This window comes from Lytechinus pictus, chromosome 2 (genome assembly GCF_037042905.1).
Source record: "Lytechinus pictus isolate F3 Inbred chromosome 2, Lp3.0, whole genome shotgun sequence".
NCBI lineage: Eukaryota > Metazoa > Echinodermata > Echinoidea > Temnopleuroida > Toxopneustidae > Lytechinus > Lytechinus pictus.
This window is the reverse complement of record NC_087246.1, coordinates 16,500,066-16,526,635: the sequence shown is the minus strand read 5'-3', so window position 1 is coordinate 16,526,635 and position 26,570 is coordinate 16,500,066. Positions and strand designations below refer to the sequence as shown.

Genomic DNA, 26,570 nt, shown 5'->3' with positions numbered 1-26,570 from the left:
GGGGATTATTATTTAAAGAATTTGACAATATTTTTGTCACAGCTTAATTTGAACCATTTTTAAAAGGTTATTTCGGTTTTCCCCTTTCTTTCATATATATATTTTTAAGGTTTTTTCTTTCTCCTCTATTTACCCCCTTTTGCTTTCTCTCCCTATTTTTTTTCTTTTCCTATCGTTTTCTTTTCTTTTCTTTTTCGTTTATTTTCTTTTCTTTTTTCTTTTCATTTCTTTTCGTTCTTTTCTTTTCTTGTTTTGTCTTTGCTTCTCTTTTCTGTTTTCTTTTCTCTTCTTTCCTTTTCTATTCTTTTTTCTTCTTTTCTTTTAGTTTCATTTTCTTTTGATTATTTTCTTTTCTTTTTTTCTTTTCATTTCTTGCATTTTTGCTTCTCTTTTCTTTTCTTCTCTTTTCTGTTTTCTTTTTTCTCTTTTTTTTTTCTTCTTTTCTTCACTCATTTTTAGTATAGTTTGGTGACTTTCTTCTATTACAGATGCAAAGGAAATAAACTGGATTTGGGGCTTGGATGTCCGTGGTGAAAGAAAAAAAAACATTAATCCCATATGGGATGAAAAGTGAAAATAAACCTATGTTCTATTCATGGTATAAGTAAACAATTCAAAAGATTCTACTTTGATATATGAATCTTATTATAACAACCACATTTATTTATTGATCTATTTATTTATTTTTGTTGGAGGCGATCGGAAAATTGTCAACATCTAGTTCTATTCAGGCCGAATTCCCATATGCACGTCACTACCATAGTTAACATTAATTTTACTGGACTTGATACAGTCTGGGATTTCTTTCAGCAATATGGCTCAGTTAGGAATTAATGTTTTATCATATGCACAAATTTCAGTTTGTTTATTGATAAATTATGAAAGATGAAATATTATTAAAAATATATATATTTTTTTAAGGGAACTTCCCGGTTTCCATGAAATTGCGACTTCGAACGGCCAGATACCAAAGGCAACATACTGTCTTACTTTCGTTTGTGCTTCTTTAGAAATGAACAGCGGCTTAAAAAAAATTATTTATTGCCCATTGGAACTCCGGTCATAAGAACTTCCTTGGACAGTTCACTAAATTATGAATTTTCTCGAGCAGTGGCGGATCCAGGTGGGACGTAATGAACGCAAACCGCCTCTCTATATATTTTCAGAAAATACTATATAGCGAAATCATTATGTAGGCCTGTATTGCTCCCCCCCCCCCTTTCACACACACATTATCAGAATGCCTCTCTGATCCTTGCAAGAAAGAAAAGCGTCTGAAGTAAACAAAATTATTATCAATATGTGTCAAATTATTTCAAGCAAGAAATTAAAAAAATGATTGATCCCTACTGTGATGCCCCCTAGCTCGGACCACATCCTCTGGCTCGGTCATTTTCGTTCCTTCGATCCACACTTTTCAGACAAAAGAACCTGTAATTTAGCACCATATTCCATTGATTTTCAAAAAGAAAAAGCATAGAGTATACGTGCACTGGCATCACGGGGGCAGGGGCGGATCCAGCTTTCGCCAGTACAGGGGGCGCAGGTGCGTAGCCAGGGAGGGCGGTGGGGAGGTCGCCCCCCCAAAAAAAAAAAAAAAAAAAACGCTCCCAAAAAGAAGAAAAAGAAGTGGAAAAGGAGAAAAAGAAAAAGCGAAAGGAGAAAAGGGAAGAAAGGTATAGCTTTGTTGTCTTTTCCCTTCTTTTTTTGTTAAAAGAATAAAAATCTAAACGAGGCGTTCTTCTCTCTTTATACAAAATTTTGCTTTCGCGCTCCGCGCGGAAAAAAATATCAAAATTGCCATTCCATTTTGTTTCCCACACCTTTTTTCTACGTTTTTCCCCTTCCCCGGCTGTGGGAATCGTATATTCTTGCCAGAAATTATAAAGTATACATGGGTGTAAAGAGTATGACAAGTATTTTTTTAATATTGCATTGACAGAAAAGTTTGGCTCTTCTGTTCGGAGCGGGTAAACATTACCGTCACTCCCCGAGTCCCCAAATGCTATTTCTTCCGCTTTTCAGCAAGGAATTTTTGGCAAAGTATCTGCTCAAAGGGGGAAGCATTAAATTCGTGCCGTGCTATATGCAAAAGTATGTACGATATATATCGCTGCACATCCATGTCTTGTTTTGCGCCATTGATTTGAAATTTTGAATATCTCTGAAGTTTCTTAATCAAAAGGAAGCGCTTAATATGAGCGAAATTACACAATTTTTTTTCCAAAATAAATCACAGAGGTTTCTGCATGCGCTTCGCGAGCATGGGAAAGGAAAAGTCTCTCTTCTAGTTTGCATCATCCCTTTCACATTTTGAGCTCGTTTTTCTTCTTATTCGAGTTATATATAATCTAAGAAATATCAAATATAGAACAGGTTAAAGTTTCAGATAATTTTTTTGAATATTAGCGGGAAGGAATTTAGCGTCTATTTCCTTCCTATATACACCCGTCTTCTACTTTGTTTTTCGACTTGAGTTAAAGAAATTTGATGTGGATACACTTTTTACAATCAAATCTGATGTGACCAAGGTAGGCATAATCATTTCTGTTCTCTATTTTTATAAAACTTTTTAAGCTTCCACGCTCCGCGCGGTAAGAGAAATTATTTCAAATTCTTCAATCTATTCCCATTTTTGGGGCGCTCATAATTTCTTTCGAAAACAATTTTGTTTTAATAATAGCAAGTCAATATTCAAGTTGATAAGGGTACTAGACACGCAAGAGACGCCTTCTTTTGATTTGAATTTGATGAGATATCAAAAACTTCGCGCTCCGCGCGGGAGGGGGGAAACTCCCTGCACCCCCCCCCCCTAGGGAGCGCGCTTCGCGCGCTCTGTAATGGTTGGCACGCTTTGCGTGCACTTACCGCCCCCTCCAAAATTAAATCCTGGCTACACGGTTGAGGGGACGAATGAAATAATGCGAGCGCGAAGCGCGAGTTTAAAATTTTTGACATTCCGACCTAAAAAATTGACATTATAAGCACTTGTTGTAATCATGAAAGGGATAGGTATAATCACAATTGATGCGAGCGCGAAGCGCGAGCGTGAAAAACAACTTAGATTTCAGACCTAAAAACAAGACATATTTTTTGTAAATCATGAAAAGGACAGGTAATTGGGTATCCTCCTACATTAATAATGCGAGCGAGAAGCGCGATCAGAATTTTTTTTATACTCTGATCTGAAACTGGATAATTCAAATAAAGAACAAGCTGCGTTTTTCAATAAACATGCGTGCGCGTGTTTTAAATTTAGACCTATGCATTCTGAATAACTTTTTTCTATCATGAAGATCAATTATGCGAGCTCGATGAGCGAGCTGAAAATATTCTATATTCCGGTCTGACAAACACCTGACAAAGGGTCAATTAAGCACTTTTTCAAGCACTGTGTAGGAAAATTGTGAAGTGGATGTGGATCGCACTTCTTAAATGCGAGCGCGAAGTGGGAGCTGATATTGTCATTATCATTTTGACCTCGGATCGTCCGGGACATTCTAAGGATATTTTGTCATCACATTAAATGATGACTATCTTCCTAATCCTCTTCCTAAGCGCGAGATGAAACTTGTCGATATTCCATTCTGAAAAAAGAGACAATTTGGTTATCAGGAATTCGTGAAAATGTTATTTTCTAATTCATAATCTAATAAGCCTAATGAGAGCGTGGATTTCAGCAATTTTTGAAATTATGAATAGGATGTATGGGATAATATGTTTTTCATAATTAATGCGAGCGCAAATCGCGAGCCGATTCTTTTTTTTATAAACTGTCATGAAAGGGGATTGTTATAGAATTAATATAGAGGTATACATAACTCACCAATCAAAATGAAACGGAAAGTTTACAGAGCACTTTTAAAATGTATTTAAAAAAATCAATTTGTAAATCACACAAAAATAATGAAATGTCCGAGCTGAAGTATGTTTTGTTTATTGACTTCAAAACGTATTTTAGGCTTCATATCAGCCTATTGAGCAAGATATGAATCTCATCGAACAGGCAATGCGAGCGCTAAGCGCGAGCAAAAATTTTATATAGTGACATGATATATATTTTTTTATTATTTTCCAAGTCTTCCCCTCACCTTATTTTATTCACTCGTCTTTCTCCTCTTATTTTTCCTTTTTTCCCTTCTCTCTTTCCTTTTTTTGTTCCGCCAATGGGGGGGGGGGGGGGTTGGGCACCTCGCCCCCCTGGATCCGCCTATGGGGGGTGGTGCCATGTCCCCTAAAGCTCCACCCAAAATATAAAATGCGAGAAAGAATTTAAAAGGGGAAGGAAAGGAAAGAAATTGAAAGAATAGGGAATTAGGGAAGGGAAGGGAAAGGAAGAAGGGTGAAATTTATATAAATTCTACATATATTGTCAAGATCTATCACAAAACTTGCAAGTGAAAACTTAATGATTGCAGAAAGGAAAGATTTTGAGTGTTCTTTAATAATTATGTAGAGATGATGTGGCAAATATTTAATTCACAATTAAAATATTTAGTCGGTTGTTATGTTAATTTAAAAAAAAATTAAGCCTCTTATAAAAATGATTAATATTGTTAAGATTTGGGTTATGTTGCTGTCCTTGATGTTTTCTTATAACGTCATCGAATCAGTGGATTAAAGTCATCAGTGACCAATGCATTTTAGTATACAAATTATTATCCCTCGCTCCCACAGAGATGACCCCCCCCCCCACCCCCCATTCATGCCGGTGTATTCATATAATGTTTGGATTGATTGCATGGCCCTGGGAAGCGGGGGTGCTGCAGCACTTCCCAAATTTTCCTTGGGGGTGCTGCGTGTGTTATTTTCCATAGGCACCACCCCCTGGAAATCTGGTAGGTATGGTGAATGACAGAAATATACTGAAAATGATTGATTTTCATAATATAAAATATGTATTTAGAACGCCCAGATTCTACTGTCTACATCTAAACATGCGCAGGCAGGTTTATTCAGATACGCAGCTTGTTTTTGTTTTATTTATTTAAAACGTGCCTAAGGTTTCAGATCAGAATTTAAAAAAAATTCTGCTCGCGCTTCGCGCTCACATTATTAATGTAAAAAGATACCCAATTACACATCATCTTCCTGATTTACAAAATATGAATAGTGTCCCATTTTTTATCTTCAATTGTTCTTCACTGTTCAGGTTTAACTAGTAGTGACAATCACCATAAAGCTGTTGTTAAAAATATTCATTTCATGACTTTAACTGTTTTTAAAAGAAGATTGGATTTTATGTTGTGACAATCTCCCTCCTTACACGTTCAGCATAATCAAGCTCCATGCTCAATTATGAGCCATGCAAAATGATTGGCAGTAAGAAGTTTTTTAACCTAACTTTGGTCAATTTTCATTGGAACCTGCCGCGACAGGATGAGCATGATTTCTCAGTAAAGTTATAAGAACTGAATGCATTGATACCTGCCTGTCGTTATTTTGTTGTATGGAGCTACAAGTATACTTGGTCGGAAAGCAGAAGTACGAAAGTGTTGGAAGTACTGACGAGAAGTAAGAGTACGGAAAATACTGACTTTACTGATCGAGATACGGAAAATACTGAATTTACCGAAATACTGAAAATACTGAGATGAGTGAGGATACTGAAAGTACCGAAATTACTGAGATACCGAAATACTGAGATTACGGAGACACTGAATACTGGAATGACTGAGAAAATGGAGATAAGGAATAACGGAGTTGTTGAAATCCACGAGATATAATCTAAGTTACTGAGAAGGAGCAAAGAATCAGAAGTGAAAAAGACGGACTTTACACCAACTGGTTGTATATTGCAGCCGAAACGAACCAGCTCGTCAGGAAAGAAAGTCGGTTCGGCTACAATATATATATATATATATATATATATATATATATATATATATATATATATATATATATATATATATATATATATATATATCTATATATATAAATGTGTTTGTGTGGGGGTGCCATTACATGTGTGACTGTGTGTATATATGAAAGAGCAATGAAAAACTCAATTGTGCACCCCCACCCTTGGAGAGAGATTTGAGCAAATGTCAGCACCCCCACTGAAAAAATCGTTCCTAGGGCCCTGACTGATTGATATTTAAAAGTGAATAAAATATGTCGAGTGTCGAGAACCTGTTTATCTGACGGTCAATCAGATCGGGGTCGCCCTAGCCACTAACCCGTCTCTGTGGTCTAGTGGTTAAGGTACCGGCGCACAGTGGGCCAGAATGAACCCAAAGTGCGCCAAAAGATATTCAGATAGATATTCAGATATTCAAAATGTCATGCTCAAAATAAAAATTACATTGGCACAAAAATCATATTCCGGCTGTTGGTATACAAAGAACAATATATAACATATAATAAATAATTACAAAAATAATGGCATTAAATAATATACAAAGCAAAAATTACACAAAGACCTAATACTAACCCAGAACAATATGATACCCTGCAAGGGCAGAGCTCTGCACTGAAAACTTTACCTGGTGCCGAGGGGGGAAATGCCTTGAGCACGGTGCCAGTCCAACACATCCATGGGCCCCGGTTCGACATTGAAACAATCACAACACATCACACTACAAAAACACAAAAAACCCATCCACACCACACCATGCCGATAAACACACCCCCAAAACTCCACACCAAAAACACACCACACCACAGAAACATCTCACACCACAACACAACACACCATACCAACCCACACTACACACTACAAGTCATCGATAACAATGATGTCGAAACGGCACCCATCCAGTGCTGGAAACCACCACCACGCCCGGCGGTCCCCCCTCAGGACCAAGCAGCATTGCCTCAGCACAGCCGCCCCCGCAACGTATAAAAGTAATATAGCATGACAATTAAGTACAATACAAGAAATCAATTGGATTAAAATACATGTTGGAGTAAGTACTTGGCGGTATTTCGGTTTCAGTTTGAAGGGTATTGCCCACTAACAAAACAATATTGCACATGATATAAATTTAAGGGGGGGGGGCTCATCGTTTAAACTCTGCATTCTATGCATTGTACAGAACCATTGCATTTGTGAGGAAAGAACATCTAAACCTACTAGTCCTTATTCTTGGTAACCGGATCCGCCCAGACCTATTAAAAACTACAAAGTCATGGAGGGGATGGGTATCGTCTCTGATGATACTATGTAGCTTATCCAAGACTGCTTTGTAAGCTATGTCTTCCAACTGGGGTATTGGCAAACCTATCACTTTACTGGCATTTTTTATTGCCTTGCTCAGCCTATCCTTATTCTGGGAAGTTAGACCAAAAAACCATATAGCACAGGAAAAAGAAATGATAGGTTTGATCAAACTTTCAAAACAGAACAGAAGAGTCTCTCTTTTGACGCTGAACGATTTCAACTTCCTCAGAAAGTATACTCTCTGGTTCGCCTTTGAGACAATTTTTTGAGTGTTAACATTCCAGTTCAGATCATTATCTATGTGGGTGCCAAGATATTTGTATTCTGACACTATCTCAATTTCCTCTTGATCAATGACAATTGGGCAAGGGTCATAATTCTTTTTCCGAAAATCCACTATCATTTCTTTTGTTTTCTTAGTGTTTAACAACAATGACATCTGTTTGCAACTTGCAACAAAATCAGCTACCTTATTCCTGTACTCAACTTCATTATTGTCTTTAACTAGTCCAATTATACATGTGTCATCTGCATATTTAACTACCTTACAGTGTTCTGTATTAGACTGATTATCTGAATCGCTTGTGAAAAGAGTATACAAAACACATTATTCACACATTTGTACGTTTAAATTTGGTAACTAGGGGTAATTTCACCCGTAGAATTCAATAAAAGTATTTTCAAATATTGATGACGTCGTTAAAATACTGTTTTCTGATTGGCTGTTAACATTTGAGAAGAAATTACATGTTTCTAATTCTACAATAAGTTTCAAAATTTCAGAAACTAGTTTTAGAGAAATTTCAGCAATAATTGAGCATATTAGCAAACAGCAAACACATAAACAGGCAAACAAACAAGAAAAGTCTGTGCTCGGGGTACAAAATAATTCAATTGGTGACTTGAATATCGCTTAAAGAGGGCGCCCTACCATGAATCCTGAATTGTAAAATTCAAAGTGAAATTGTAAAAAAAAAATGAAAAGGAGTATTTTCATTCCCTGGGTACAATGATTAACCACACCTACATGAATTAAAATGGATTGATACCAGAAGTGGACAGTGAAATCTTTAAAAATAATGATTCCAGTGATAAATAATAGAGGCCGGGTCGTCTGCAGGTTAATCAGTACAAGGCCCTACAAGGCCTATACCTATTTCACCAAGAACGGCGTATACAAAGTTATTCCGAATCACAGTCTCTCTCTACTATCTCACCAACTATTATGTCTTTGGTGAGAGGATCTTTTAGCATACTTTGAACATCAGGGGGAAGAGGCTGTGATTGTTGTACTCTTAAAAACTTGCTACTAATCACAATGTCACCTGTTACCATCGTCTGTGGAATACATATAAAGTCAATGAGAGTCATAAACCAAACAATCCTTGAAATGATAATATACACTTCCTTCTTGATCGATATTTATAACAATTATAGCAAATTCAATTCAATTCAATTTATTTTTCATTCTTCAACATAATACAAATAATTACATGATAAATCAATTCAATTTAAATAAAAGCATGAACAAAATTCAACATTGAATAAATAATATACATATTCAATAAGTGATTCAAATATAAATTAACATGCATGTCAAATTTAAATCAATATAATCAATATAATTAAATATAATTAAATCAATCTAATCATATATCATGAGAAGAATGGAGGGGTCCACTGAAAAGCAAAGCTTGTAAAATGTGTACCCCTCAAAAAGTTAGGATAATTTTTTTTTTGAAATATACGTTTAGAATGAGCCAGAGATAAACGAATTCATACGTGCATGTGAAGTTACAAACCCTTTGGGAGGATAAATACTAATAATGATAAAGATGGAACTTATACATGTAATAGAGCCCACGTATATCCCATCTCTGTCCTATACACATTTTCATATTTTGTCAGAAAACTGCGTGAGACCTATCACATCCCTAGCCATGTGTGTTATAGCGATATACAGTAGCCCCTACTTGGTTTATGAACAACAAAACAAATCTTACCCGGGAATCTTACCTTAAAGGAGAATGAAACCCTTGAAACCAGCTGAATCCATATCAAAGAGAAAAATCTAAGAAACATATTGTTGAAAGTTTGAGGAAGATTGAATGAATAATAAGAAAGTTATGAGCATTTGAATATTGAGATCACTAATGCCATGTAGATCTTCCCATTGGCAATGCGACCAAGATCTGTGATGTCACACACGTACAACTCCCTCATTACCATAGTACTTATTTCACTTATATTCTCACTTTTATAGAGTCTATCACAAGGTGAGGTGTTCTCTTTATATGAGAGGACAAGTGCAGAGGTTTCACAACATTATATCATTGATGAATCGTTTGTCATATGATTAGAATGAGCAAAAAGAGATGTTTTGGGGTATATTTTCAGTGTCCAAAAGGGGAGAGTTGTTCATCTGTGACATCATAGATCTAATTGGTCGCATTGCCAATGGGAGAATCTCCATAGCATTAGTGCATGATCTCGACATTCAAATGCTCATAACTCTTCTATTGCTAGTCCTATTTTACTCAAACTTTTGTTGATCTTATTCTTTGATTTTTCTGCTTTCACAAAAGCTAACTTGCTCCAAGAGTTTCATTCTCCTTTAAGAATTAATCTTCTCAGGATGACAGCATATCAGATATGGAACACGGGATGGAACAGTTTGGCATCAAAATGAAGTTGTGTTACATGTATTATTATATATTTAGTGGAATTGGAAATGAAAGCTTGCCTTAACCTATGTTTAACGAAAGTATTTTAAAGGCAGACACCAGTCACAAGAGCCGGACACTTGAGCCAGACACCCCCCCCCCCCCCTCCCAGCACGCGACGGGGAGTTTGTTTAATGTCACCCGCAACGTTCGGCACGCGCATAATGGGGCACTAACTTGGAACGATTTTTGTGATAAATACGGCGAACATGTAGTTGGAAAATTGGTCATATCTCCAGAAAATGCACGTATATGCAGCTAAATTTGGTATCAGTGTAAAGCATGAACTATAACAAAGACCGTCATGGTATTTACAGCGCAGCAATCGGCAGCAATTTGTAAAAGAAATGCTCATTAAAACTAAAACCCCCATTGTCAAATGGTTTCGTCCAAAATTGCCTCTGAAGGGATTATCATTTTATCCTGAAAATCTTTGATCACTTAAAACAATAATTCATCAAAGAGCACCGTGAATTAGAAATAAATTAAGCAATCCGTTTTGTTAAAACAGTGAAATATCTAAAACGTGTCATTTACACATGCGGTAGCCGTAAAGAGTCATTTTCCGGTAATATTGAATAAAAATGGGCAACTAATAATCAATTTAATGGAGAAATATTGTATGGAGGCATTCTACAGGTTCTTATCTTTGCTTAGAACATGAAAAAACCCAAATTTGTTTCATGACCAAAAACCAGTTTTGGCGCACTTTTGCTCTCTCCTGGCCCACTATGCGGCGTTCCAAGCAGGGGGCCCAGGTTCGATTCCCAGCAGACATTTTTTCGACATCACCAATTTTTCCAAAGGGCAGATAGCTCCGGGGAACCTTGATTTAAGCTACGCCTACCATTGTTCTCTTCATTAATTTATTTCGCAACATATTTAAAATAGAAGAGTTTCCAAAGCTGTTGTACATGTATAATTTCTCACATTTAGCAATTTTGAGCAAATCTTATTTAACGCAATGATTATATGAAAAGTAACTTCACATACACATCTTTCGGCTGATGCCATAATTTACGTTTAATGATCAATGCTCATTGTGATTCATATAAAGATTCATCTTTTTGTTTTAGTATTTCTGTTTATTTGCGGTGTGCTGCAAACAAAAGATGAATTAAAAAGGTTAAAATGCTCATAATAAAGAATCACATAGGCAAGTGAAATATACGCACACTGTGGAGACGAACGTCATATTAAATCTACAATAAATTGTATTGACCATGAAAGTGACAATATAAATGTAATGACCTTAAGGCCCGGTCACACCGCCAGAACTTTGCTGGAGCGTTCCTGGAGCGGTGAAAAAAATCATCACCGCTTGTTACCGTTCACCACCGTTTAGCAGAATTTGGCCCCCGTTATAAGGCAACGCCGTATACGCTCAGGCTCGCTCCGAAAGTTTTGAGGAGCACAAAATATTGCGAGCGATGAGGAGCGGGCAATTTTCCGCTCCGGCAAAGCTCACCACCGCTCCAACAATGCAGTCAAAGATGAGCACCGGGCCGCTAGACGCAAGTTCGTGGACGCTTGGGTCCGCTAGGCCAACGCAGAAATCTTGAACGCCGGACCACCGCTGCTTCGCCAGCTTTGCCCGGACGGTGATTAAACGTTGCACAAAACTTTGGTGGAGCGATTTTAAGCGTTGCGAGCGGACACGGGATTGCTGGAACGGTGTCGGGCGTTGAAGCAGCGATCCATTGCGGTGATGAACTTTGGTTTGGCGTTGGTATTGAGGTGTCGGAGCGGACCAAAGCTCGCTACCGCTCGCTACCGTTAAACCAACGCTAAAGCAACGCCGGCTTCAGCGATGCACCGCTAAAGCAACGCCCGTGTTTTCGATTTTCCCCCATTTTATGCGCGGTGACGAGCGTTGTCGAAATTCGGCCTCCTCTCCCTATACCGTTCAAGGAACGCTCCAACAAAGTTTGGGCGGTGTGACCGATCTTAAAATGTTTTAATGGGTTACACTTAATATTCTGTAAATATTAATCCACAAGAAAAGACTTAATCTATGTAAATTATGTTATCAATTTAAAAAGTGTTTCTTTACTTGATAGTTTTTAAACAAAATATGGCTATATTATAATTTGAGGTGTGAATCGGATAAAGGGATCTCTTAAAGTTGCAAAGTGTCATTTTCTCGGTCCTGAGATAACCTGCAACAACTTCCTGCAAGGAACACTCTCAATCTATAAAGTCCGTACATCACACACTGTACTACAAACAGGATTACTGCAAGACCCAACATGTAGGCACAGGTCAAGCCGGGAATGTCTTCCCAGTTTAGGATAGGGTAAATGTATCTATTGCCGTATGGGTCTACGCCACCAGCAGCCCAGAAGATCAAGGAGAACAGAGCGTACGTAAGACTGTAGATGATGCAGTAGATGATGTGAACAATTCTTAACGGGTAAGCCGAGACGAAAAGATCCAGTAAGATCAGCACGCTGTTCATGCCGTGTACATTCACGTTGATTCCGTCGCCGAGTGGATCGCGAGAGTCATCGTCGTCGTTGCTGTAATCGTGTAAGAGAGCCCAGTAGATGATAGATACCAGTGGGGCAATAGCAACGTTGATGTTCAAAAGAACCCAAGTTAATTTGAAGTACCAAGGGTTGGTGGAGTATTCTTCGTAGACAGACGGAGTAGGATGTCCTGTGGACTTCATCGTAGGCCTATTTGTTTTTGGTGATTCGTTACCTAATTCACCGGACGGCATTTCCTGATCTGCCACTGTATGATGAATAAAAGAGGGATACATTATCCATTATCAAGAACCTGTAAACGATTGGATATTTGGGTCTTTGCGCCATCTAAATTATAGACTGTAAGAGGTAGATCCAGCTAGCTTTTGCAAATACTGAGGGATGTTTGATCAGCCGCTCGAAGAGCTAAAGTATTCTTTTCGGGTTTTTTAATTATTTTTTTAGGGTTGGAAGAGGGATCTGAAAGACTGAAATTTAAAATCTTAATTTTTGCAAACAAGATAAGGTACCCCGTAAGGCTTAACTAAATAATGTAAGCGCGAGCTTATCATGACTATATAATTATAGACCTTAAATGGAATCATGAACAAGATCATAGCACTTCGATTTTTCTTAAACTGTTCAACGATAGTGGTTAACAAACTTATAGCTATACATGGTTTATCAAGATTGCATAGATATGACCAAAGTGGTGACATATACCAAATGATGGGTTTATGGCGCCATCTTCCATTCTGGATGCATCGGCTGTCGTTCTCTGTCTCTTCTTTCCCTTGCAAAAGAAGAACACTGATGACAGCGCCGCCACTATTCCATAAAAAGCCAACACAATGAAAGACCAGTTAGTGAGGTAGATGAAGTACAAGCCTCCGATGCCCTCAATTTGCCAGGCAGTATTCATCGTCAACCACACGACGATGTATACCATAAAAAGGATCCTGTATATCTGGTACAACCAACCTGGAATTGGCCACTAGATAAGATAAACACCAAAGGGGAAAAAGAATTGTTAGAAACATATATGGAATGCAAACGTGACATAGAAAACCTATCTTGCATTTTCAAATAGTCGATACTGCATATAGAATCGCCGATTTTTTTTAAATGACCTTCGATGCAGGTGCTAAAACATTTACATCTTGAGTTTTTATCTTGTTCACTATCACTGTAATATTTTAATACTTATAGTTAATGACATAATTCTATGTATTACCGAGAGCTTATTGCTTCTAGTTAAACTACTTTACATTGTTAAAAAAAAAAACGCGTCCCGCTGCCAGATTCTACACTGAGACTAATGTTTTTTTTAATTATTATTACCAGGAGTAACCTCTGCAAAATAGATGGAATGAGAAGAACATTTTTTTCTGATTAGCCCATGATGAAGCCAAGTGACTCTCCCGCTAAAGTCATACTATTTCAGTGGAAAGAGGATTTCACGCATCCATTGATCTGTGTTAAGTGCAATCCTTTACCCCACACAAAGTTGATTTGAATGAACAGGGAGACATCAAGCCAATGTGACGCTGAATATTTCATCAACATCGGATGTAAATAAATAAAGTTATGACGTTTTAACATTTAGCTTAATTTCACAAAATAGTTATCAATTCTGCATAGTCAGTATGTAAATGAGAGAAATGATGACGTCACCCACTATTTCTCCCCTATTTCTATTGTGAAATACGAAATATCGTATTTTTTGCTTCCTCTTTGAAGGTGTGGATCCACAATCATGACTGCTCAAACCCGTTGTGAAAATGCTTCTTTATTGTCAAATCTGCAAAAACAAAATAATAATCTCCTATATTTCATATACAGTGCGTCCCACAAAAAACGAAACCGAGATTTATCGATGATTTATCATAACTTAATCACAAAAACAATAGACAAATGACCTACCATTGTAAAGCTTAGAATCTCCTCTTTCATCTGAAATTACTTAGATTATTTCTTATTCACGCGTGAGTGAGCAAAAACAATTTGAAGAGGGGATACCAAAATTCATTTGGCGGGCAGTATCTGTGTTTCAAAAAGAAAACCACATTTTTAAAAAGTTCAATATCTGCTCTTTAATTTGATAACTCAATTACAGAAAATGGTCAAGAAATAAAAAAGTTCTGGTTATTTGAAATAAGCTTGAATTTCAATAATTTCATAAAATAAAGAGGTTTTACAGGCTAGCGTTCAAACTCACTCGACACTCCGTTTTGTTGACGATCAGCCATGCATTAAGTCTTTTGTTAACCATGCGATAGCTTCTGTGGGAAACCGGTGAAAACACGTTTATTTAATGAAATTATGGAAATACAAGCATTGTTTCGAGTGAACATAACTTTTTTACTTCTTGATCATTTTTTGTGATTAAGGTGTCAAATAAAAGAGCAGATATTGAACTTTTTAGGCATGCGATTTTCTTTTTGAAATTCAGATACCCCCCGCCAAATGAGTTTTTGGTATCCTTTCTTCAAATTGTTTTTGCTCACTCATGCGTGAATGAGGAATAATCTAAGTAATATCAGATGAAAGAGGAGATTCTAAGCTTGACATTGGTAGGTCATTTGTCTATTGTATTTGTGATTAAGTTATGATAAATCGTCGCTTAATCTCGGTTTCGTTTTTTTCTGGGACGCACTGTATAATGTAAAAGAAATAGTGAATGAGTGAGTGTCATCATCAACTCTCCATGTATTGTGCATATAATTCTGTTTTGTGAAAAAGTAGCGAAAATTTGAAATGTTAGAACTTTCTTATTTTCATTCAATTTCGATGATTTTTTTTTCTTCATATTTCTCTTTTCATTCAAATCCACTGTTTGTTGGGGAAGACTTGTCATTTAAGATCAGTGGCGCATGGACCCTACCATGAACTGAAAAAAAAATGGATTGCTAACTGATTAACTGTATTAGACATTTATTGCTGCAATTTATTTCATTATAAAGGAGACACATTATTCACTCATGTATGAAAAATGAAACAATTGTGATCTCATGTAATAATATAAGAAAAGGGAAAGTGAATATTCATGATGACGTGCATATAAATATTTTCACAAAATATTGCTTAACTTTTACATTCAATAACTTCATTATTTGTTTTTCCAATTTGTATGAAATTTTCAGCATTTTGCTTTGTGAACTTTACTCTATTTATTTAGATATAAATATTTTCAGACCTGAGTACCCCTTTAATTCCTTTCCTTTATTGCTTTATATGGCCGATAAACAATACACGGACTTGGCCGGTAAAAACCACCTGCAAAGAAAGCATTTCATATATGAAAATCAGGATTCATTAATGAAATCATCAAGGGCAATATGTACACATGCCTGTACAATATCAAATTTGAGAAGAAAAAAAAAGAAAAATATGTCCATATTCATTTTTTATGAATTATGATGTATCTTAGGTAGACTTATCATCTTCTTTTGTTGAAGTATAACAAAAACGATTGGAGTTGCAGGTCTATCTTTTCATTATCACCACAATTAGACTGTTAAGAGTGATTATAATAATTTATAGCTTTGTACGTTCCCCGTTTTTTATCTCTATAATTTTAACAGAAGACAATTTAGCCTAACCTTTTGAAGTCTTTGTTTAAATCATAATCATTAATAATGGATTCCATTCCTTTATTGTTTACTAAGTAACTATAATACCAATGTATGTACTACGATCCCTATAGGAGAGGGGCGTGTAAACGTGTCCCCATCCCCCTCCCTTCGAATTTCAAATTTGTACAGAAGCCAGAGATAGAGTCGCCTCGTTCTTTCTCGACGGACCAAAGTGATGATGTATGATTTTCTTCAAAGCGGTAATTGCATTAATAATGTTGTTTATCTAACTTTTTTGCTATTTACGTGCCAAGTTATTAACCACTATATTAACAATAACCTGTGCATTTTCATAATTTACTAATTACAAAAGAATTAAATGTAGTTGTTTATACTGCTCATTTCTGACGATCTTGTTTGGGATGCGCCAATTTCAGTTTCACTTATCACACTCAAACACGTATAGTTATACAAGTTCTTTCATTTTTTGTACAGTTACAGAATTATGACTGAAGCTCCTTGTCCAAGAAGTGTTTGTGTTGCCTAGGAAACATGCAAACATGCATGTTCGTTACGTGAATTAATTGAACGTCTATAAAGCAAGGAAACGGCACGGCTTATTTGTTTGATGAACTCTTAATATAACAATCAGGACAATGTCCCTATCAAATAATAAAATCTTATCGAGCGCCTGTCGTAATGATTATGGAGGAAGAGGGATAGAGAGAGGAGAGACAGAAGTATGAGGGAGAAAGGGAGAAGTAGAAATATAGAGGGGAGAGAAATTAAGATTAAAAAAAACATGGAAGGAAGTGCATGAGAGATGATGGGTAAGTGGATAACCATTATCCGAAGGACAATCATCAGCGGGTTTTTGTGATCAAAAAGTGCTCTGGACTTTTATTATTAGTGCTAATTAAATAACTAAATACCCAGTGTACACAGTCTTATTTCAACACTGACCTTCGAAGTTGATTACAATTAGAATGACTATTACAGTCATAATTGATGTTTTACAACATCCTTAAAGGACAAGTTAATTTGAATAAAACTAGAAAAATCAAACAAGAACATATAATAGTGAAATTTCATCAAAATCGTCTGTTTAAGAAACTCATGACTTTTGTAAAGTTTCGCTTAATATCACAAAAAGATACATGCACATCCTAGTAGCGGTATGCAATTGGGAGGGGGAGGGGGTGATGGCATCACCCACTCACTATTTCTCTTCTATTTTTTTTTAGTTATGAATTATGAAAAATTCAAATTGTCATGACTTTTGTGAAACAAAGTTTATTCCTCCCTGAAAATGTGGTATTACTAATTTTTTAACATTTTATGGTTAATTCAAGTTGGTCTTTATTCTATCTATGAATATTTGAATATTGTATGGTTGAAAAAATGAAGAAAAAAATTGCGAGTGAATGACATCATCGACTCTCTCAACTGCATGTCACTGTTGTACATATAGTATTATACTTATTTTGTGATAAAATAACTCAAATAAGATGTTGTAACTTATTTAGTTTACATCCGATTTTGATGAAATTTTCAGAGCCTTACATATGCTTGTTTTATTTTTCTCTATTGACTCAATCAACATTTTCCTGTGGTGGACTTGATTTTTAACTATTGCATATTCTCAAATTTGATAATATCAATATTTTCACCACTGACCACTTTCGCTTATACTAGATGGTACTAGAACAGTTGTTAGTTTTACGTTCTGTCACAATGTCTTTCGAGGTATGGTTTTTTATTTATTCGTTTATTTTAATGAACTAAATTATTGCTTGAATATATACTTATTCATTCATTCATATAATTATCTATAGATTATGGAAGAATAATGATATTGTTTGAATCTTTGATGTGCGGTGATATGCTTATTTAGCCATACTGATCTATATCCTCTAGTACTCTGAAGACATTTGCTCCGACGAAATATAACAAACACGAAAACTCAGCAAACATTTGGTTCCCTGTGTCATTCTTTTATTTGACTGCTCTCATCACACTATGTCATAAAGTCTGGTAGAAGTAGACTTATCATCACGTTATGTTTTGCAGGTGTTAAATTAAGCAATATTATTTGATATAGACCTATTTAAACACGTTAAAGTTGTTTCGTACCTATCACTATGTATTCACTTTGACTGGAACCATGCATGCTAAAATTCAAAATAAATATACATGTATATAATACCTCACAAACCACATGTAAGGCATACTAGATTTGATTTCACATGGAACATCAATTTTCAATTAGCTTGTGAAGGCTGCCGTATATAGACATTCAATTATAGTTTTTATGATACTAGGCGTAGTCTTAAAACATTAAGGCTTTCAAAATACCTGTGATCTGGCGAAATCTTGCGGGGCTTTCCAATTCAGTCCAAAATCCCCCCTTTTGATCGGTATACGTTTACAGCAAGACGTCTCATCGGCCATGTTTTCTTCAGAATGTATGGGGATGATGGAATTCAAGATGGTTGTCTGCACCAACTACCATGTTGTCTTCACCTGTCTAGATAGAAGCATATATCTTTTTTTTAAAGGGGAGCGCAGAGATACCAAGACAACGCCACATGCAACATGTGCAAAGGCGTGTCGATCATGTGCGCCAATTATTGCTTACATCATTATTGCGAGGCGAGATGACGAAGAAAGACAAACAATCCACTCTGATCATACATGCCGTGTTTGCACAATTATATTAAACAGAAAAATATAAATTTGTTCAGAAGTTTCTGATTCAGGCTCTTATATTGCTTTGGCGACGAGGGTAGGGCGAGAACGACTATGATCGAGTCGAGTGGGCAGTGGGTCGATCTATTTTTTTTAAGAAATGAACTTTAGACCGAAAGGTAAATAATTTCAAGCTCACTTTTTCTGCGATACAATCTCATACAGACGTGAGTTTAAATAATATAGGATTTGCATAGAGCACATTATTAGTCGCTCATATAGACTAAAGCTAGTCTATCTATACCGATTGCAGTGCTCATCGACAGCTTTTTGAGGAATTACTTTCTGCCGGTACACATTTACCTCAACTGTGTGGAGAGCACACTTTGCAACAGATTATTGGATAATAATATTTTGATATATATGATAATAATTTATCAGAATTGTCCGTAAAAGTAGGTTCGTGATCAATATTTCTTAACAGTACGATGACAAGTAAAATCATTTCATAAACATTTTGTTTGTTTAACTTTGTGACTCATCTTGAAAAGTTTTGTATGGTCAGCATTTTAGGCTTGTTTTATTCTTATGTATTTTTTCTTTACGTAACTTTATATGAATATTGTATATACGACGGTGTATTCATATTGTAAATGCCATACGGATATACAGTAAAACAACTCATCATATGTGTTTTTTAATTGCCACATCAAACAAAGAATATCATGAGACGATGAAGAGGGTCTTGTGAGGGACGTGGTATCTCTCAAAATTTGTAAATATTTCCAAATCAGACGTCTGGATTGATGTCGATTGATGTAAGTCTGTCTGTCACTCAAAAGTATACTGTAGCCTAATATCACATTATTTGGTTAAAAAAGAATTAAACAATTTCAAGTGCCCTTACATAACTAAGTATGATTTTCTTCAGCTATCTGCTCCCGGTATCTGCTTTAAACAGCTTTTCCGATATCAGTACGAACGTGTATGTAGAATGTATATTGCAAATACAGGGTGTCGATGCAAAATTTGCTTATCTCTTTCGCGTCAGTAATAAAATCTTTAAGAGCTCCAATGTTCACAAAATAAATTACCTTTTCTATTTGTTCAATGTACACCAGAAAATATAGACAAGTGCAAGAGGCAATTAAGATGACCTTCTTTCTTTTATACATGATGATTGTCTCGTATTTTCAACTTTATCTTCTATTAAACTTTATTTGTTTTGAAACAGTTGAAGCAATACTCTTATAAGGTTAAAACGCTAATTCGGCGTCTCTGGTGAGGTTTATGCAGATCTTAATTTTGATTGATTGATTGATTGATTCATTTATTTCCACACTTCATAAAAAGAACAATACAGTGTAAAGATGGTATTACAGAATACATATGAATATTCCAATGCAAAAGGAAAATATACACTACACGAAACAATAAACCAAAATCTGAACAATACTCAAATCAGACAAGAACAGAAACAGTATATGTAAATGTGGGAGATCATTTAAAAAGTTGAAAACTTATATCATAATCCCAATTTTGTCAATAAAAGTTTGAGTGTTGTAGAGAAAGACTAGGGGGGAATGTAATTGAGGTAACTTAGTCTAGGAAATTAAAGTTTTTGTAGAAGAAATGTTGTAAGTTTATATTTAAATGCATTAGGCATGTTAGGGATAGTGAACTTTTTACATCTTCAGGGAGACTTTTTCCAGAATACAGGACCAATTACGAATGATTGACTTTCGGGATAAGGATAATTTCCCACATGAAACACGGTAATCAGATTTTCTTCTATATAGTATCATAATTGTGAATATCAGAATTTTTACAAAATAAAGAATCAAAATTTATTGGAAGTAATTTCTTGTAGTATAAATAAATAAAGATACCAATAATATAACTATATAATTAATACACAGGCAATGTTTTAAACTTAAGAAAGAGTGGAGCAGTATGAGCTATGAAACCAGAATAAGATATCATTCTGATTACTCTTTTTTTGTAAAACTAAATTTCTTTCTAATGAATATTTATTTGAAGAACCCAAGCGATGATTCCATAATTGAGATGACGGTGAAGCATTAAGAAAATATTTTGTGGGACAAATTCACGTAATCTATTTAAGACACCTATATATATTTCTTGTTAAAATTGCTTTTCCATTTTAAATTATCATCAATGTAAATTCCAAAAAAAACATTACACTCTTCACCCTTTCTACTTCAACATATTTTGTTATCTACATTGTTTCTAGTGATGGTCATAAAATTCGTTTTCTGAATATTCAAAGCTAAATTATTAACAGAGAACCATTCTTGTACTTCATTAAGTTCAATATTCATATTTTGTTATAAATAACTTATGTCACTGTGGCTAGAAAATATATTTGTGTCGTCAGCAAAAAGTAAGGTTTTACAGTTTAAAATAAGGTCTTACTAACTCATTATTTCAGTGTATTCGATGTACTTGACATCAGTGGCGTACCGAGGGGCAAAGGGGCACGTGCTCCGGGCGCCACTTTCAGGGGGCGCAAAAAAAGAAGAGGGGGGGGGGGGGAGAAGAGAAAAGGCAAAGGAATGAAGGAATTACCATGGTAATTTAGTTTCCAACATATCATGTAAGAAAATTTGTTCCAACACATTTAGAAAATGCATGTCTTTACCCAGGGATGAATATTCGTGCCAACTTTTGAAAAGTTATATACTTATCCTCTTCAGGATTTCCAACGAACAGTCTTAAATATTTATTTTCCAAACGCAAAAAACCAAATTTATTCATAGGCGGATCCAGGGGGGCCCGAGGGGCCCGCCCCCCCCCTATTGGCGGAGCAAAAAAAGAAAAAAATGGGGGGAAAGAAAGAATAAAAAGAAAAAGAAAAGAGAGGAGAGGAGAAAAAAGAAAAGGAAAGAAAAGATGAGGAAGACGAGTGAAAAAATAAGATGAGGGGAAGACTTGGGGAAAAAAAAAAGATTCATGTCACTATATAAAATTTTCGCTCGCGCTTCGCGCTCGCATTGCCTGTTAGGTGATTCACATATCTTGCTCAATATGGAGTTTAAAATATTAAGTTTTGAAGTCATTATACAAAACATATTTCAGCTCGGTAATCGAACTTTCATTACTTTGTTTGATTAACAAATTGAAAGTGCTGTGTAAAAATGTCATATTAACATATTTTGCACGCGCTGTTTGATTGTCAGGTACCTATCATTTCGTGTATTCCATAAAGTTCTCAAAATATCCCTATGCAGGTATGATTGCCAAAAAGTATCAGCTAGTTTAATTGGTGAGTTATGTATAATTATCTCAATATTAATTCTTTAACAAATTACTTGAAATCCTCATTTTATGACAGTTTATCGAAAATTTCGGCTCCGAATTGCGCTGGCGTTAATTGTTGAAATTTAACTCATGCATCCTATTCATAATTTCAAAAATGCTTGAAATATCCAGTTTTCAGACCATAATAATTATTAACATATTTCGCGTTCTCATTATGCTTATAAGATTAATGAATAAGATATTGATTTAATAATTAAATTATCCCTTAATTTGTTCAGAAAGGAATACCTTCAAGTTTCATCTCGCGCTTAGGAAGAGGAATAGGAAGATAGTCATCATTTCAATATGATGACAAAATGTCCTTAGAATGTCCCGGTCCTATATGTCAAAACTCAAAGTAATAAGGATATAAAATATCAGGGGGCCATTCAGTAGCGTACCTAGGATTTTCCACAGGGGGGGGGGGGCAAAACCGTCCGCCAAAAAATTTGACAAGCAAAAAAAAAAAAAAAGGCCTTCAACCACAAATATAGGATTTCGAACCAGAAAAAAACAAAAGAAGGTTTTCAAGCTCGTCAGGGGGGCAAAAAAGGTCTTCGGGGGGGGGGGGGGCAGAGATACGTCCTTTGCATGAGTTGTGACTCGTCAGGGGGGCAGACTGCCCCCCCCCCCCGTAGGTAAAGAGTTACAACTGTTGTAACTTCGCCATTATGGCAACTACCATGGTAACATTGATTGTGATTGTTTGCTGAGCCCTGTTCCTGTTGCCATGGTATTTGACATAATGGCAAAGTTACACAGTTGTAACTCTATATGAAACGGACCCCTGCTCTTTATTAAAAGCGATCCATAAATTAACCCTTTTTCATATCGGAATATCATATAATTTAAGCTCGCGCTTCGCACTCGCTTTAATGATTTTCATTTCAAAGATGTATTTAGAATGCCTGGAATCTAGGTCTAAATCTGAAACACGTGCGCTCATGTTTATTCAGATACGCAACTTGTTCTCTATTTACATCATTATCCAATTTCAGATCACAAAATCAAAAAAATTCTACTCGTGCTTTGTGCTCGCATTATTAATGTAGGAAGATCCCCTATTACTAATCATTTTCATGATTTACAAAACATGAATAGTGTCCCGTTTTTAGGTCTAAATCTCGAATTTTTCCGCTCGCGCTTCGCATCAATTGTTTAGTTATGTAGTTATCCTGTTCACGATTACAAAAATTGATTAAAGTTTTCCATTCTTTAGATAGAAAAAAAATGTCAAAAATTTTCAGCTCGCGCTTCGCGCTCGCATTATTTGATTGTTGAAATATGTAACGTCTTTATGGCTAACTGCAAGCAGTCCTTAACAGGTTCCTTTTCGATCAGTTCAAAACGTACGGTATAAAAATTTTATGCTCGCGCTTTGCGCTCGAATTATTATTGTAAGGAAGATCCCCAATTACTCATCCTCTTTATGATTTACAAAACATGAATAGATTGTCTCGTTTTTAGGTCTAAATTTCAAAATTTTCCGCTCGCGCTACGCGCTCGCATCAATCGTTTAAATAATTAAATAGCTATTTTGTTTAAGTTATTTATTTATTTATTTATTCATATTTCACCAAGGTAGCTCATTCAACAAAAGTTTATCTTCCATGAGGCCCTGGATAACAAACAATACAACTACATAAAGTGCTTAGAATTTCCATTCTTTTAGTAGGAATGTCAACAATTTTCAGCTCGCTCTTCGCGTTCGCATTATTTGATTGTTGAAATATGCAACGTCTTCATGGCTAACTGCAAGCAGATAACAGGTTCCTATTCGATCAGTTCAAAACGTGTATTAAATTTCTGTTCGTGCTTCGCGTTCGTAGTAATTATTTAGATGCATACACATCTTTTACAGGATAACAAACATTGCTCAGAATGTTCAAATTTTAGGACAAAATACATAAAAAACAAAAAAATTAGCTCGCGCTTCGCGCTCGCATTATATGAATAAGGATTGTGATACTATGTGTTGATTTATAAAGCTAAGAAGTGACTATTAGGACTACCCCTTCAAAGGAACAAACAAAAATCATCTTCGAGCTGCCGATCGGGGAAAATATGGCTGAAAAAAATCCGGGCCCCCTACTGGCTGGATCCACCCCTGTTATTATCTCTAGCTACGGGTTTGCATTTTAATAGGTTACTCTTTATAAATTCTTACGAACAGTCGTGCACCATTTGCCCTAGATACGCCACTGCTCCACATTTCTAAGTATGTCGGGGGACCGAAAACTACCTAGGACTAATTTAACAAACATGAAAATTTCAATTTTTGAACAGATGGCCTATAATTATTTGTGGTGGATATTCTAAAGATCATTAACCAAGGAGAAAATATCACAAAATTCACTAAAACGAAAATCCTGCTGTTTTCCAAACACCTTGATTTCGCCTACCGATTTGCAATGGGTCCTAAAGCTACGAACTTGATTTATCATGCAGATAAATTGTACTTTCATGTGCATTAAATTCTAGAATATTGTTCGTAGGGAAATATAGTGTATTTTGCTCCAAGAAGTTGTGTGGGTTTTGTGATTTAGTGTAGCCAGTGCTTGATTGACTGTTTGATTTAGTGCAATGACTGCTTGTGGGAATTTAAGGAAGAGGAACTTGATAATTACAAAAATGCGAGCGTGTAGTTTGTTTTCAATATTGTTCATCACTTTTTTTGTAATCATGAAAATATGAAAACTCGAATCACGAGCAGAATTAGTTATGCTCATTGTTTATTGACTTGAAAACGAGATATTCAATGCCTCATGTTATCCTATTGAGCAGACCATAATATCCCCCCTCCAGCAAATGGGAGCACGATGCGCGAGCGAAATTAAACAATGACCAGATTTTTTTTTCTATTTTCAAGTCCCCCCCCCCCCCTGTTTAATAGTCCCTTTCGACATTATACTTTTCTTCTCCTCGTATCTCTTTCTTGCTTTTCTCATCTCCTTTCTTTCTTTCTTTTTGCCCTTTTCTTTACTTGTGGATTTTAATTTCAGCTTGGACCTGGTAACACTGCAGAAGACACTCACACACATTGCATCAGCCATAAGTACACACCACACCAGAGAAAATAGATTTCCATTGCTGATAAAAACTTGTTTACTTTTTTAAATTCAAAGTAATTGTCCTCGAATAATTTTCCTTTGTCACATATTAGCCTTGTCAATACCGGGGGGGGGGGGGCATCATGACCCCCTTAAGATCTCGGGCGTATGCGGATGTCGCTAATTTGGTCTAAAAAGAAGTCAGTAAGCAGCAAGTGTAGAAGGGGGGGTCATTATCCCCAATCCCGGCCGCAGTAGGGTTAAAGCTGAGACAAAATACAAGCCTATAAAACATGCAATTATTGTAATTTCACAGTAAAAAATCACAAGCCTAAAAGGTAAAACAATTACTGTATCTACCAAACTTCCCCGTCTATAATATGTGGAAATACGAACGATTCCATGTTTTTGAAACTTGAACGGAGGGGAAGAAAACAACAAATAATGATAGTAAGTGGATTATATAGAGCTTTTTCTTGAAGATACAAAGTGCTAGAGAAAAGCCATATTAAAGTTACTCCAAACACGTGATTTTGAGTACAAAGTCAATGCAAACTGAGTTTTCTCATCTTATATAGTATCTTAGATAGTATTTGTAATCCAATGATTTTGTCTATAATAACCCTTACTGATATTTCATTTATTGTTTTTACAATTCCCTTATTCCTCTTTAACATTGATGTCACATTGCTATTATTTGTAATGATCTTAACCCTTTGATATTTTATAGTTTTAGACATACATTTATAACTGATTGTCATTGTTTCACTCGATTTTCTATAATGCCATAATTATTTCATTGCTATCATTTCAGTGTTTTTTATCAGTGAATAAATTATACAATTAGTAGTTTTATAATAAGTATCTGTTCCCTTTTGATAACTTAAATATTTCAGTTTGATTCATATTATCATTTAAGTAAAAATATTTGTTTATCTATGTTACTAAGCATTGTTATCTTTGACTTTGACTTTGACTCAGGTCATTGATGAAAAACAGTTTTATGCTGATCTTTTGTACCTGAATAAATATGTTCTAATAAATAAATAAATATTCATAAGGATATGATTATATTTACTTTCATAAGCTAAAATTAATTTATTTGAGCATAATTATGTTTCAAAAGGTTCTGCTATAAATTTGGTGTAAAAATGAATAAAATAAAAGGTTGAAAAACAAATAAATACATTAGAAATTCATTTTCGAACCTGGTGGGTGTTTCATAAAGCTGTTCGTAAGTTAAGAGCGACTTTAAGAATGACTGGTGATCCTTCCTTGTAGAAAATGGTATATTCATTGGTGATGGTTTAAGCCCGTAAGAAAGGTTCACCAGTCATTTTTAAAGTCGCTGTTAACTTACGAACAGCTTTATGAAACGGCCCCCAGGATATTTTTCATTAGTAATTGTTAGCAATGGTATAAAGAATATTTACACAAAAATAGCATTCTTGGAGTGCTTTTTAATGAATGAGAGCCAAAAGGTCTGATTTACACATAAATTAGCATAGTTAATGTAAAAAAAATCGAATATTTTGGAAAAATTAACCATACAGCCTTGTAGATTACATCCCACATTATTATCA

At 35.5% G+C, this 26,570-nt stretch overlaps 1 protein-coding gene across 3 annotated transcripts; it reads right to left on the bottom strand.

Annotated features, from left to right (window-relative positions):
- Positions 1 to 8,576: 8,576 nt before the first annotated feature.
- Positions 8,577 to 19,609, bottom strand: LOC129274796 (protein rolling stone-like). 3 transcript variants are annotated; one of them, XM_064111180.1, is made up of 4 exons: positions 19,524 to 19,609; positions 18,284 to 18,455; positions 13,077 to 13,347; positions 8,577 to 12,621 (listed from the first exon to the last, which is right to left on the bottom strand). In XM_064111180.1, exons 2-4 carry the CDS (start codon positions 18,377 to 18,379, stop codon positions 12,005 to 12,007), a joined length of 984 nt encoding a protein of 327 aa, XP_063967250.1. In that variant the 5' UTR covers positions 18,380 to 18,455; positions 19,524 to 19,609; the 3' UTR covers positions 8,577 to 12,004. The 3 variants fall into 3 exon arrangements, with proteins under 3 accessions (XP_063967250.1, XP_063967255.1, XP_054767521.2); XM_064111185.1 differs by lacking the exon at positions 19,524 to 19,609 and adding an exon at positions 18,567 to 18,745; XM_054911546.2 differs by lacking the exon at positions 19,524 to 19,609 and having other exon boundaries at positions 18,284 to 18,736.
- Between the last annotated feature and the right edge of the window lie 6,961 nt (positions 19,610 to 26,570).